The sequence below is a fragment of the Microcaecilia unicolor genome, chromosome 6, assembly GCF_901765095.1.
Source record: "Microcaecilia unicolor chromosome 6, aMicUni1.1, whole genome shotgun sequence".
Classification (NCBI taxonomy): Eukaryota; Metazoa; Chordata; class Amphibia; order Gymnophiona; family Siphonopidae; genus Microcaecilia; species Microcaecilia unicolor.
In genome coordinates, this window is record NC_044036.1 from 168595162 (window position 1) to 168611255 (window position 16094).

Below are 16094 nucleotides of genomic sequence, written 5' to 3' on the forward strand. Positions count from 1 at the left end.
AAAATACTTCCTGACATTTTTCTTGAGTCTGCTCAGTGCTATTCTATAATTTAGGCATGCAAATCGCTGAAAAGGGCATTCTGAAAAGGGTGCTGAGATTTTGATGCTGGAAAATTCAGCACAAGCCCGATTCTATAAGCAGTGCTCTGGGTCGTGCCATTTACAGGGTAGTGCTTACAGCCCATTTCCACACCAAAAGTTGGACACCGGTACTTATGCCAGCTGAAACCTGCTGTAAATGCCAACGCCCAACTCCGAGCATTTTGGCATGGAAATGAGGCTATTCTATAATCCAACATGCAACTTTCACAAACGCCCCTGCCACCCTCTTGCCATGCAGCTTTTTGAGCTGCACAGTAGGGGATTTAGGCACATGGGGTTATAGAATAGGGTGCGGGGAATTGAGCATGCAAATTTCAATTATTGCCAATTAAGTGCAATAATTAATTAACATCAATTGGATTAATTGGCTCATAAACTAATTAATTTGCACATGGGTCTTAAGTTCGGCACAATATATAGAATCCAAGGGTTAGCACATAAATGCAAGGGGGTGTTCACAGGAAAGGGGCATGGGCGGGTCTAACATTTATACACATAGGCCTAAATTCAGTAAATGGCACCCAGATTTGGGCGCAGAACAAAATGCACTCTGCGCACTATTCTATAAACAGTACTCTGAGTTGGGCACCGTTTATAGAATAGCGCATAGCACTGGGATCCGCACACAACTTTTAGGTGCGAGGGTTTACAGCTGCTGAACCCTGGTGTAAATCCCCGCACGTGAATTCTATAATAGTGCACGCATCTTTAGTGAATGCCCTGACCCGCTCATGCCCCTCTTATGGCCACACCCCCTTTCCAGTTGCGCGATAAACAATCTGCACACGCATCTTTATAGAATGGTGCTTAACAAGTTGCATGTGTTAATTCAAATTGTTGCCATTTAGCGCCAATAACTGATTGTTAGCGCCCCGATTATTAGTGCAAACAGACTCTTTACTCAATAAAATTGTGCATGCAAATTGGGCATGCACTCAAATTTGAGCATGCAATTTTAAGCACCATTTACAGAATTCCCCTGCACATTTATAGAATACTATAAATTATGCATTTAAGTGCTGCATATAGGAGCCATAGTGGGTGTAAGTGGGCACCTAAATGTCAACTTACTCTAGTAGTCTATAATAGCTATTATGTATATAATTGTTGTTATAGAATTCATATTTAGTGCACATGCCTTAGGCACCTAACTTTAGGTGATCTTTTGAGAATTACTCCCTAAGGTCCTTATTCTATAAAGATTATGCTCCTAAAATTTATGCTACTAAATTTATGCTCCTAAATTAGGAGCATACTCTGTGCTCCAAAATAGATTATGTTCCTAATTTAGGAGCATAAATTTAGCAGTGTAAATTGTGCCCTTAAATTAGGAGCATAAATTTTAGGAGCATAACCTTTATAGAATAACCATAAATGGGTACCTCCGTTTGGGTGCCCACATATGCCAGGTCTGCAGCAGATGTAAATGAGCACATCTAAGTACATCATTTATGTATGTAACTTACAGTATATGTTATTCACATAAGTGGGAGACACATCTATATCCCACCTAAGTTCTGCCCACATGTACATCCCACAAGCATTTATGCACTAAAGCAGTTGCTCACACTTTCATTCATATGTCTATAATATATGCACTTATCTGCTAGTATTCTCTAACATGCACACACAAATGGAGCTAACTTCAATAAATGGAACCCATATTTGGGTGCCAAAAAATGAGCACTAAACACTATTGTATAAATGGCACTCTGAGCTGGACGCCATTTATGAAATAGCATTTAAGACCGGGGTCCGCACCCAATTTTGAGAGCAACTGAAATCTGGTATATCCTTGCATTTAGTGGTTAGTGCAGAAGGCTTTGATCCTGGCAACTTGGGTTCGATTCCCACTGCAGCTCCTTGTGACCTTGGGCAAGTCACTTAACCCTCCATTGCCCCAGGTACTGAAACTTAGATTGTGAATCCTCTAGAGACAGAGAATGCACCTGCATATAATGAGTACAGCGCTATAGAAATGATTAGTAGTGGATCTGCCATACTCCATAACATTGTGCGCAAATTCTAGGAATGCCCCTGACCCATCCATGCCCCTCCTATGGTCACGCCCCTTTTCAAATCCACGGTTAAAAATTTACGCATGCATCTTTATAGAACACTGACTAGGAAGATCTGAACGTAAATGCAAATTGTTGCCAATAATTGATTGCTAGCAGTCAATTATTGGCACAATTTGCTTACTGTTCAATGAAATTGAATGCGCACATTGGGCATCACCCAAATTTGCATGCCCAATTCTGTGTGCCATGATGGTGCCTAACTGTAGGTGCCCTGTTATAGAATGAGGAGGTATATAAACTTTTTGGCACATTATATATTTTCCTATGCTTACACGTTTCCCCCAGTATCCTGAACAGCCCTGGAGATGGAAGGGAAGTCTCTTCTGAGACCTGCCTTTTCTACAGCTGGCAGGAGGAGCCACAGGATTGAATGGATGCCAGCTTTGTTCCTTCCCTCCCCAGGCTCAAGGGCGTTGCCTCCACAGCATCTCCAGCTTCATCCTTGGGGACCAAAGACTTGAACTTGGGTGAATTTCTTCAAAAAGGCACTAAATAAATTCTAATAAATCATAATAATTACATGAGCCTGCTGTGCTGCAGCTTTGTATGTATCTAGCAATGCTATGGAAATAAATAGGAGAAGGAGGAACAGCAGCAGCAGCAGTACTGAGAGCCTGACCTCTCCGCAATAACACTTTTGCAACACAACAGACCATACTTGCTCAACCTACTGCATTCTTGTTTTCTTCATCTACTGCAGAATCAACTTAGATGGCAAAGCTCTAACTGTATAGTCTCTTTTCTTTACACAGAACCAAGTGCCACCAAACAAATTTGCAAAATAATAAAAAAAAGATTTATAACTAAAGTATCGCTCGTCTTTGTGCATGCAAGGACAAAAGAACACAGCTGATGTCCTCTCTCCTAGAAATCTTTTTATGCATCATTGTCAAAAATGTTTCAGAGACAGAGAAGAGGGAAAAGAGCAGGTATCTGCAAAGATAAACAAGGATGCGTTTACAAATGTGAGCTCACTTACTCTCCTGGGAAAGATATGCGCCTGGGCAAGTCACTCCTACATGCTCAATATTTCAGAAAATTGCAAATTAGAAGTCATGATTCACTTTAATCAGTGAAGCACATTTTTTTTCAAGAAACAGCTCGGAATCTACAGTTGGTCTCACAATCTTCAAGCATGCTAAAAATCTAGCTCAGAACGCACTACAGATGGTAAACAGTCTGTTTTCACAGAGAAACTGCAAAAAATCTACATCAGTCATCTCCCTATAATAAAACAAAATATATAAAGAAAGCTGATTTGGAACAACTGAATTGTGGGTGCGTTACTGAAGGGCCTGTCATACCTTGCATATTTAGGCTGATCATGAAAATTCTTTTTATTAAAATGAAAAATTGTCAAAAGACACAAAACACTAGCAAGCAGAGGCACACACCGTGGAGAAAACAGCTGATTAGGCCCTGTAATTTCAGATATGCATCATCAAACAAAAGGGGGAGGGGAGGTTTATCTTTCATCCATATAAATTGCAGGGCAGAAAGGTTTGTGAAGGAGAATTGAAGAGAATGTGGTCTACTCTGGTGACTGATGATTACAGTATATGAGAGCCAATAGAAGGAAGCCACAAAGAGAATTCTTCCCCTTTCCAAGATACTTTTATCTGCCTCAGGGGTGGAGCAGCCTAATGGCTAGTGCAGTGACCTGAGAACCAGGGGAATGAGGCTTGATTCCCACTGCAGCTCTTCTCCTTGCAATCCTGGGCAAGTCACATATCCCCAGATCTGCACACAAATTAATTAGTTAATGAGCCGAGTACAACTCAAAAGGGGGAGGGGCATAGACAGGTCAGGGGTGTTCCCAGCATTAGGTGCAATGTTATGGAATAGGGTCATTGACACGCCCAACTGCCATTAGTTGTGTGCCAGCATTTACACCAGGTTTCACCAGGCATAAGTGCCAGGCCCAAAGTTAGGGGCGAGATCTGCACTAAACTGGTATTCTATAAAGGGCACTCCACATGGATCTTCCTGGCGTCATTAATAGAATTTCCCCCCTAACCCTCCATTGCCTCAGGTAACAAACAAAATCTTAAGATGGTGAGCTCACTAGGAATAGAAAAATTACCTGTATATAAAATGTACACTGCTTTGGTTGTACCACAGAAATATGCCTGGAATAGACTCCCTGAGCTAGTACGACAAGCTCCATCTCTGGCCGTCTTCAAATCTAGGCTAAAGGCCCACCTTTTTGATGCTGCTTTTAACTCCTAACCCTTATTCACTTGTTCACCACCCATATTTTATTATTCCCACTTTAGTTATTCCCTTCTCTTATTTGTCCTGTTTGTCTATCCTAATTAGATTGTAAGCTCTGTCGAGGAGGAACTGCCTCTTCATATTCAAGTGTACAGCGCTGCGTACGTCTTGTAGCGCTATAGAACTGATAAGTAGTAGTAATAGTAGTAGAAATGTGGGTTATCAACTGCCTTGGATGAATCTCTTCATTAAGGCAGTTAATAAATACAGTAATTAATCCTTTCCCCTTTGTACCTTATAATACAGAATTAACTCTCCAGTTTCAATGCTTATTTTTCTTCCTTTCGGGCAAATAACGTCACACACACAGCTGCACCCATCAGTATTTTTAAACTTAACATTTTGAAAGTAAGGATCTGATTCACTTCCTTGGACATTTATATCACACGTTAATTTTTCACATCAACAAATGAAGCTTCCTTTGTGTTGCTTGTGACAAGACGATGTTTTGAACTCATTACTGCCATGCTGTACCTATGAAGAATGGTGTTATTGCTGGGAAGCCAATAGGACATCTGCATTTTTACACTGCCTACACTAAAAATCCAAAACTTTCTTTAAAGGAATGAAGTGCTGTTTCCAAAGGCATGATGCAGTGTTAGGTCAGATAAAACTGTTTCCTTTAAGAAAACCCACACACAACACGTACTGTAGTTTCTCATTCAACAGTGTTTTGCTGTCTGTGTGTTACTCTACAGCAGACAGCAAACGTGACTGCAGGTAAATTATTAAAAGTCCTAGTACAGTGAAATGTCTGGTATTAGTAAGACGATAACTACAAAATGAATAGATAATTATCAACTACCTTTCAACGTGCAGGTAGCCATTGTTGTCAAATCCAATTTCTTGGTTCTGTGGTATCTCCGGATGGACTGTTATTACTAGAACCGCACCAAACGGCATATTTTACTATTCGGCCAAATACGAATACTGAATATGAATAATGGACATTGAGCTTTATCATAACAAATAACAAAAGAAGCAACGTGAAATCAGAGATCAAGTATTTATTTCAGTAGGATTTAGCACAGTAGAGCCCTGGATTATTCACATTCAAACTTAAATCACTATTCAGCCAAATCCAAATTTGGGACACTATTCGGGGCCAAAACAATGAATCTGCATGACTGAACCTCCTCTACATATTAATTGCCTCATGGCTTGATTACTGTAACATGGCCTATGCAGTCTTAGCTTTATCTTGATTAAATGACTACAGCCATTCCAAATATGTCAGGATCCTGTCTCACGCCCGAAGGATTTGACCACACCATTCCCCTGCTAATCTGCTAATGCTGGTTCCTCATCCTCTTCTAGGTTGAAGATTCCAATTTTAACACACAAAGCACTCTACGTTGGCAACTCACTTCATCTAGCCTGTCTGATTATGCCATTCACCTCACCCAGAGCCCTTTGATCTACTCAAGACTGTTGCTTGTCTGACCCCTCCATCTCCCAAGCTCTCCTGGAGTCTACTACACAGAGCGCCTTCTACTGTACTGCCCCAGCCTCCTGGAATGTATTAACCCCTTACATTCTTTACAGGGCCCTCCTACACAAAATTCAGATATGGCTTGGGAGTGGGGGGGGGGGGCTATCCAGGGCTGCCAGCTTTTGGTAGAGCATGGTCCTGCACCTGCCATTCTCTATCCCTTGTTAATGCTCCTCGACTCCCCAACCTTAGTCCCCTTAGCTTACTCCCCTATCCTTGCTGGTTCTTTTCTTTCCTATTAATTATTTGGTGCTTCATTCCTCCTTTTTGGTGTGTAAACCATTTTGATCTGCATGACATGAAAGGTGGTATATTCTTTGCAGTGGCGTAGGAAGGGGGGACGGGAGGGGCGGTCCGCCCCGGGTGCACATGTTTGGGGGGGTGCCGGCCCTGCTGGTTCCCTGCTCCCTCTGCCCTGGCACAGGTTACTTCCTGTTCTGGGGCAGAGAGAGCAGGGAACCAGCGTGGCCGACGCAGCTCCGAGTGACGTGCACTCGGGGCGGATCGGCCCTCCCGCAGGTAAGAATGCGGTCCAGGGGGGGGGGTTGCACTCCGGGGGTGGTGCGCTGCAGAGGGGGGGCTCGTGCCGTGCTGCACCCGGGGGGGGGGTGCACAGCGGCGACCCGCCCCGGGTGTCATTAGCCCTCGCTACGGCACTGATTCTTTGTGCTCCGCCTAGAATGTAGAACAGAATATAAATGTGTCCACAAGTAAATAAATAAAAATTGCAATAAACATAAACATACCATAACTCATCATTTATAAGCCTATGTTTGACACAACAAATATCAGATCCAAAAATGAAACACATTTTGGCAATAATATCAGTTAATTGCTTCTCTTACAGTTTCCAAACTGCTCAGAAAAGACACATCAATATAATTTTTCTGATTCGATTAACCATGGTTAATTAATAACTATTCATAATATGGCTTGTCAAACATATCCATGCTCAGACCTTAGCATCTTGCATGGAATTTACACTAACCCAGTGGTTCCCAAACCTGGCCCTGGAGACACCCCAGCCAGTCAGGTTTTAAGGAAATCCACAATGAATATTCATTAGATAGATTTGCATACAGTGGAAGCAGTGCATGCAAATCTCTCTCATGAATATCTCATTGTGAGTATCCTGAAAACCCGACTGGCTGGGGTGCCTCCAGGACCAGGCTTGGGAACCATTGTATATGCATATCTTGGTTGTCAACAAAAAAGGAATTTCCAGTCTGTTCTTCACACTGACAATATGTCCTGTTCAATAACTGATCATAGCGAATAATATCAAATGAGTAGGAGTTAGGAACAGACTATCTATCTACAGAAAGTCAAGGCTGCCTGGTAATATTATTTGCTCACATGCTTCCTCCCCTGAGGTTTACCAGCTCTTTATAGTCAAGTCACACCGTCAACAGTACAGCAAACACAACCTGCCCACAAGATTCTCCTTTTAAATGATGAATAAGAAATTTAAAAAAAAAATCATTTGCTATCTCTAGAATAAGGAGATCTGTGTTTGGACACATGATATGAAAATGACCATAGAAAGACTGGAATAGGCTTCCTGCTGCCACTGCCTTGTCCCCCGGCTTTGTTATATTTTTAAAAGGCTGTTCAGAGGGCAGATGTGTCTGTAAGTCTGCCTGGCCGAGATTTCAATGCATTTTGTGGTACGAATGTATGTGATGCAATCTTTTCTGTACACTCACTACAAACCTCTCAACTTATTCATTCCCTAGTGAAAAGGTTTGTACACATTTTTTTTTTAAATCAGGAAGCTGAAATGCCTTTGTTATAATAGAGCAACGCTATCAGTGAACATCAGATCTATTGACTACCCAAATAGCCTGATTTAACCAAAATAGATAAACCTGACCAGCCTTAAAAGGGAGGATTATCAACCCCCAGGGGCTGAAGAGCTCTGGTATATTTTGAAAATAACGGGCTAGCAAATACAGGAAGTTAGGGCAGTGCAGGGGAGTGGGCACCCCAAGGTGAGGGCTAAAGGTCAGGACACCTACCAGTCTGTGTGTGGCTCATCGATGACCAGCAGATGCTTGCACTTCTTGCTCGCTCCAGTAGCCGCCGAGGTCTGCTCCACTAGCCCAGCCGAGGCGGCAGCTGCCGTTTGCTTCACAGCGTTGGACAGTGAGCTGAAGAAGCTGCTGCCGGTGGAGGGCTGCGGGGCCGGCTGTGGCTTTTTCTCGGTGCTTGCCACCTGGGGCACCGGCGAGGCAGAGGGGGCAGGCGGTGGTGGCTGCTGGGGCTCCGGCCGCTGCAGGTCCGTCATGTACCCATTGGGCAGGTTGGCAATGAAGCTGCTGTCAGAAAGCCTTCTGCGCAGAAAGTTCATCATTTGGCTTTTAACACAGGTGGGGATGACGGGGGGAAACCCCAACTACGTAGGGCAAAAGAAACCCCAAAATCAAAGCAGGACCTTAATTTCCAAAATCCAGGCAGCCTGAGGGTACAGTGCGGGCTGCTCCTGCCTTCCTGCGCTGCCTGATTTCTTCTGACTTGGCAGCTCTGGTCTCTTGCTGGAAACAAATGCTCTTTGTCTTCTGATCGGTTGTTTTGGGAGATTTTTTTTTTCTCCCTATTCTTCTGTAGTCACTCTAGTGGATCAGGGAGGTGGGGATGTGTGCGCAGGGGGGAAGGAGGGAGGAGGGGAGGGTGTGCCCAGTCGCCTGCTCTGCGGCGGAGCCCCCGTCACACTGATGCTACAGATGGTGCTGATGCTGCTGCAGCCCAGGTCTTGCCTGCATCTGATGCTCTGCCGGGAAGCTGGGGAGGAGGGAGGGAGATTTTTTCTTTTTGTCCCAGGTGGTTAGCCAGGAAGGCTTTTCCCTATGAATATGCAAATCTAGAAAGGAGGGATGCTGCTGCCTGCATGCAACATGGCTTGCTTGCAAGCTCTCCACTGTATTTGCAGCTCGAAGCAAGGAGACTGAGCCTCTGGAAGTCGACTATAATTAATAGTTTGATAGTCCTTATTTAGCACGTTCTCTTCCTGCCTGCAATTTCCTGTGACTCAGATGAGCTCTGTATCGTTTGTAGGTCTATATTTTCTGAAACTGTTTACGTGCATGGTGTGGAGGGCTTCACTTCCCAGCGCCTCACTGCCTGGACTGGACAGGAACTGGGTCTCATTATAACAGTTGCTGCTAGTGGTTAACCTCTTTTACTTCTTCCCCAAGCCAGTGGCAAGTGATTCTTTCATTTCAGTTGCACAGAGCAACCCTCGCTCACCTAGGTTTGCCAACTGACGCCTTCTTTTTCAGACTGTTGATCCAGTCCTGGTTTTCTTCCACAGCATGCAAGGACTTCTCCTGTCTTTTATTTTTTTTCTTAAAGAAATCAATAGGAAAATCTTTGAAGCATGCAATGGAGTAAAACCAGGCCTGGATCACACTGCTCTTGAACCACATGAAACCAGCTGATAACCTTAATTTGTAAATCCTGCCCAATTACTGGGAATTCTTTGAAGGAATAGAAGCAGTGTTTGAGATTTTGATGTGCATCTTGCTAGAAGTGACAAGAGTTCCAGGTATAGGTAGCTGCCGGTGACTAATGTTATAATATTACTAGTATAAAAGACCCGTTTCGGTAGGCAATGAAACGGGCGCTAGCAAGGTAATCCCCCCCTGCAGCGTCCTTCCTGTCTCCCCTGCCCCCCCTGCAGCCACCCATCTGGTCTCTGGACCCCCTCCCCACTAACCCTCCTCTGCCCCTGCAGTCACGCATGTGCAGCGACTCTCCTCTCCCCCTGCCCCCCTGGAGCCACCCATGTCCAACGACCCTCCTCTCCTTTTCCCTTGCCCCCCCCCCCTGTAGCCACCCATGTCCAGCAACCCACCTCTCTCCCCTGCCCCCCCTGCAGCCACCCATGTGCAGTGACCCTTCTCTCTCCCTGCCCCCCCTGCAGCGTCCCTTCTGTCTCCCCTCCCCTGCAGCCACCCATCTGGTCTCAGGACCCCCTCCCTACCTCCCTCTTCCCTACCCCCCCTGCAGCCATCCATGTCCAGTGACCCTCCTGTCCCCCTGCAGCCACCCATGTCCAGCGACCCTCCACTCCCCCATCGGCGCATCACCCAAACCCCTACCCCCCAGCGCATCACCCAAGCCCCTACCCCCCCCCCCCCACCCCCGGGCACATCAACCCCCTCACCACCCGCAGCCGCCAATACTAACGCTGTCCGGTCGCTGCTGCGTCTCCTGTTGAGCAGCAGCGGCCGGTACAAAAAGAAAAAAGCTAAAAAAAGATTTTAAACTTGAAACACGACTCCGTAGACAGCCATCTGGCATTGGCTGTCACCTCTGCAGCCGCTCCTCCTCTCCCCTCTGACGTCGCTGCGCTCCTCTGGGGTCATCCTGCAGGAGCAGTGACGTGGAGGAGAGAGGAGGAGCGGCTGCAGTGATGACAGCCAATGCCAGATGGCTGTCTACGGAGCCGCGTTTCAGGTTAAAAATCTTTTTTGGGCTTTTTTCTTTTTGTACCGACTGCTGCTGCTCCACAGCAGAAGCAGCAGCGGCCGGACAGCGTTAGTATTGGCGGCTGCGGGTGGCGAGGGAGTTGATGTGCCTGAGAGGGGGGGTAGGGGCTTTGGTGATGCGCTGGGAGGAGGGGCTTGGGTGCTGCACCGAGGGGGGGCACTGAGAGCTGATTGGTAGGCAGGGGGAGAAGTAGGGAAACACGCTCCGCATGTTTCCCTACTCCTCCCCCTGCCTGACTCGCGGTTTTGCAGGGCAGGGGCTTGGGTGTTGTGCCGAGGGGGGGGGGGCACTGACAACTGTTTCACAGGCAGGGGGAGGAGTAGGGAAACACTACTCCTCCCCTTGCCTTGGAATCAGCTGTCAGTGACATCACTGACGTCAGTGCATTCTAAACTGCCTAGCAGACCACCTCCGAGGGAGCCACGGTACCAGGTACATTAGAACGTTGGAGGTGAGAATTATTATATAGGATACTGCCACAATGAAAGAAAGAAAAGATCTTCCACAAAAAACAGTAAGCACAAGCCAACGAAGGGTGGAAGCTACCAATACCACGTCCAAAGATCACAAATTCCAAGGACATCTAATGTTAATGTTCGAAATTGTTTATTCATCAACAAGATATATAGGAAAACCTCAACAAACAATTTTATCTTTGGAAGTCTCAATAAGCAAAGTCATTAAGTCCAAAGGGAACTTGCTTAATATTTTGCACCACTTGTCTAAGAAAACATGATCATCTTTGTACATTGTGAGTCCCTTCATTATCCTGAGGGCACGGGGAATCCTTTTGAAATGACAATATTCCAACAGGAAAAAAAAATGCAATTTATTCCTCATAATTTCTTTATTGTTTCAAGTAAAGTAGCCCATTGTTCCAATAAGTACATAAGTAATGCCACACTGGGAAAAGACCAAGGGTCCATCGAGCCCAGCATCCTGTCCATGACAACGGCCAATCCAGGCCAAGGGCACCTGGCAAGCTTCCCAAACGTACAAACATTTTATACATGTTATTCCTGGAATTGTGGATTTTTCCCAAGTCCATTTAGTAGTGGTTTATGGACTTGTTCTTTAGGAAACCGTCTAACCCCTAAGGATATGGATGGTTCTTCTTCTTCCATTGAGAAGAACCTATTTCTGTGTGTAACTCATTTTAGGCAAACAGCAAGAGTGGGTTAGACAAATATATTTATTTGGACTGGTTAAGGGCAAAGCCAGGGCAAGCATAGTTAAGGACAAGCTGATGCAGCATCCATAAGTACATAAGTATTGCCACACTGGGACAGACCAAAGGTCCATCATGCCCAGCATCCTGTTTCCAACAGTGGCCAATCCAGGTCACAAATACCCGGTAAGATCCCAAAGATTTTCAAGTCCTCAGGTAGGACCTGATTTAGAGGGGAAGTTAACAAACTGCATTAGGGCTTTAAATTGTGTTATTTGCCCCGTAACATGGAGTGGAGGAGTAGCCTAGTAGTTAGTGCAGTGGACTTTGATCTTGGGGAACTGAGTTCCATTCCCACTGCAGCTCCTTGTGACTCTGGGCAAGTCACTTAACCCTCCATTGCTCCTGGTACAAAATAAGTACCTGAATATATGTAAACCGCTTTGAATGTAGTTGCAAAAACCTGAGAAGGTGGTATATCAAGTCCCATTTCCCTTTCCCTATTTGAGATTCTACATGGAATGTTGCTACTATTGGAGAGATTCTGTTGCTACTATTTGAGATTCTACATGGAATGTTGCTATTCCACTAGCAACATTTGATGTAGAAGCCTGCCCTTGCAGATCAGCAATGTGGCCGCGCAGGCTTCTGTTTCTGTGAGTCTGACGTCCTGCACGTACGTGCAGGACGTCAGACTCACAGAAACAAAAGCCTGTGCGGCTGCGTTGCAAGGGCAGACTTCTACATGGAATGTTGCTAGTGGAGGAGTAGCCTAGTGGTTAGTGCAGTGGACTTTGATCTTGGGGAACTGAATTTGATTCCCACTGCAACTCCTTGTGACTCTGGGCAAGTCACTTAACCCTCCATTGCCCCTGGTACAAAATAAGTACCTGAATATATGTAAACCACTTTGAAAGTAGTTGCAAAAACCTCAGAAAGGCAGTATATCAAGTCCCATTTCCTTTCCCTAAAGGGCTCTAATACAGCTTAAAATATTTTACTGCAGCAATGTTTAAGTCACGGCAGGTTAAATAGTAATGAGATGCAAACATGCAAATGCATGTAAAGCAGCTCAATACTATGCAAAAACTGTAACGTGACATGCAGTAATACACCACAAATCACGTTATGGGCATGCTCAGTTTCACTAAAGGGAGCGTGCCCGACATGAGGGGAAGAGAGAGATGGGCAGGCAATGCTGCTTGCGCCGGAGACCGGCACTGGACGAAGTCTTCAGCTGGCGAAGGGTTGAGGACCCCCGCCAGCCATTCAGGGGCCAAGAGTAAATTGGGGGGCCCAGGCCCCCATGGCCCCACCTAGCTACGCCACTGGTACTGTCACCAGTATTGCTACATCTACAAACCATACGTTTCTGTTTTCTAGAAAGGGATGTCAGGCGTGTTGTCCTCCAAGCATCTGTCAATTTGCATTTAAAAAGTCCCACAAGATCTTAACCTGCTCATTTTCTACAACTTTTTTCCATAGTATGATCCTGATAGTTGTTTGTTACATTAAAATCAGACTTTTTGCAGAGATTCCAGTGGATTATTATTATTATTCGTATTTAGCTCACAGCTTTTTCATTGGCAGAACAATCAACACACAAACAGTACAAATATATAACTAGATGATTACAATTTCATTTCCCTCAGGGACCCTTTTACTAAGCCGCATAGGCGCCTATGTGCGCCCAACATGTCCCAATTTGGAACTACTGCCCAGCTACCCCATGGCCCGGGCGGTAATTTCATTTTTTATGCACGTCCACTATGCGCGCTGGAAAATATATTTTATTTTCCAGCAGGTGGCGCTAACTGGGCAGTAATCAGCATTGTACGCACGCTGATGATTACCGCCCAATTAACGTGTGAGACCTTACCATTAAGTGAATGGGTGGCGGTAAGGTCTCAGGCCCAAAATGGATGTGTGCCAATTTTCATTTTGCCACACATCCATTTTCGCCCCCCCCCCCCCCCTCCCCAAAAGGCCTTTTTTGCAGGTGCACTGAAAAATGGATCGGCGCACATCCAATAAATGTGTCTACACCAGCACAGGCCACTTTTCGGTGCACCTTAGTGAAAGGACCCCTTAGTGATTTGGGGGCCTTTTTACTAAAACTTAGCACATGCTAACAGAATTAGCGTGCGCTAGATGCTAAGAAGCCCATAGGTATAAAATGGGCTTCTTACCATTTAGCGTATGATTTATTTATTTATTTGTTACAATTGTATCCCACATTTTCCCACCTATTTGCAGGCTCAATGTGGCTTACATAATACCGTAAAGGTGATCGCCAAGTCCAGTATGGGAAACAAATACAGTTTGATATTAGGGTCGGGTAAGGTTGGTATATTCAGGTACATAGGGATCGAAGATAGAAAGGAATATGTGTATAGCGTCCAATACAATCTATGGTTTTGCTGTGTTTCAGAGTTGAGGCACCTAAGTTAATTCTGTTAGTACATACTAAGTATTAGTAAAAGAGCCCCTTTATCTGGGACCCCTTGCATAATAAGTAGGAATAGAATGGGACACTTTTAAAGGATAAAGCAAACAGATGATTAGGAGTCTTGAAAAAAAGAATGGAAAATTATCAAGCGTGAGATGACTGGTAAAAAAGAAGATGAAAGATGGCAATTACTCAAAAGAGGAGGAATTGGCAAATGAAAACTATGACCATGGCTGCTAAAGAGTTGATTGAAAGGACAGTTCATTAGGAGCTCAGGGATTAAGAAAGAGGTCTTGGCAAATAGATTGAAAACTGGCAGGGTCAGAACCATGGAATGGATGACACTTCAGAGCTAGGACTTGTAAAAGAAAACAGAAGAGCCAGTGAAATTTATATAGAAATAGTACGACAGGCCCTAGGTTCACAAAGAAAACAGCTTATTGGCAGCTTTGAATCATTGGAAGAGGGGATAAAGATCGAATAGGGAGCATATTAAGCAGCGAGGAGTGATTAATAATCACAGCCAGGATAAAGAACTGAACAAAGACTGGATTCAATAAAGTTAGATGTGGGTGATAGTCTGAAGGTGAAATCTGCAGGTTGTGTCTTGATACAAATAACATTCAGAGAAACTAAAGACAACCCACACTTTATAAGATTGAAAGACAGGGTAGACGCCATAAAAGTCACAGGTAGAGGAGAAAGAACTGGTAGAAACAGAAAAGGGAAAAATGTCCTGTCTTGTGAAGACCAAGTCTCAGGAGATCACTGATTTTGTTCAAAAAATTTCCAGAGCAAAATTAAAACAATGACTTCTGTCACCATTTGTGGTTTTGGTAGCCAGCATCAGTTTGGCAAGGTTGTGGGGGAAATAGATAGTTCTGTCTATACCAAAGAGGGCAAAAAAAAAAAAAAGAAAATTACGATAATGGAAGCATTTATTTTATAAAAACATAATTAGAAACTATGCTGGGTCAGTTAGCTGCCATGTTTCAACTTACACGGAACTTGGTATTAAACTATGCACTCGAGAGTAATTGGGCACTGGAATGTACCCGGCGGTAATTGGGCAGTGTCGTGTGCTGCCCGATTACCTCTGGGTTAGAGCGGGAGTCCATACCACCACCTCAATGGGTGGCAGTAAGGGCTGCCCCCTGAAATGGCCACAACAAATGCTTTACTTGCCGCACGGCCATTTCCTGCAGGAAAGAGAGATTTCCCTTTTACCTGCTGCAATAAAAGGGAGCCTCAGCATGCATGAAAAACAGACGCCAACACGCAGGCCCCCTTTTTCCACATCTTGGTAAAAGGGGCCCTGAAATTCTTACATGATGCCAAAGAGAACTTCCTTCTGAAGTCTATAAGATGTGAGTCGGTATTATTAGAGGTGTAGTTTGGAATAAGCAGGATAGAGTTGCAAGGCACACATGTGTATAATAAAACATGAAACAGAAATACTACGGGGAATTTAATAAAATATTTTCACAATAAGTAAACAATACCAAGTAGATAAATGGAAAATCCTCAAGCTAAATCAATGCCACAAATGAGAAAGACAATAAATATTCACTAAAAAATATATAAGTGGCGGGCTCAGAACGGAATATCTGACTCAGCCACTGGCTGGCTTACACAGTGTTCAATCATTGCATCAATCACAGATAGCCTCAAGCTGTGTCTTTATTTGAATTGAAGACACAGCTTAAGGCTATCTGTGATTGGTGCAATGATTGAACGCTGTGTAAGTCAGCAATTCAGTTCTGAGCACCATCACTTATATATTTGTAGTGAATATTTATTGTCTTTCTGATTTATTGCATTGATTTATTTTGAGGATTTTCTATTTATCTACTAGGAACTTAATAAAATATGGGCATATTTTCACATAGTGGGCTAGATTCTATATATGACGACGAATAAAAGCACTATTCTATAAGCCATGCTTTAAGTTAGATGCGGTTTATAGATTAGCGCTTATGCCTGGGAATCGTGCCTAATTTTAGGAGCAGCCATGTGGTGGAAATATATACGCCTATA

The 16094-nt window shown here is 44.4% G+C and overlaps 1 protein-coding gene across 1 annotated transcript in view; it reads right to left on the reverse strand.

Moving 5' to 3' along the window:
* SYN2 (synapsin II) overlaps window positions 1-8407 on the reverse strand; it is a 519321-nt gene extending 510914 nt beyond the window's left edge. Inside the window, exon 1 of the mRNA XM_030205570.1 lies at window positions 7968-8407. Coding sequence (XP_030061430.1) covers window positions 7968-8302 — 335 coding nt within the window. The 5' untranslated portion in view covers window positions 8303-8407. The remainder of the gene's footprint in view (window positions 1-7967) is intronic.
* Window positions 8408-16094: the final 7687 nt, after the last annotated feature.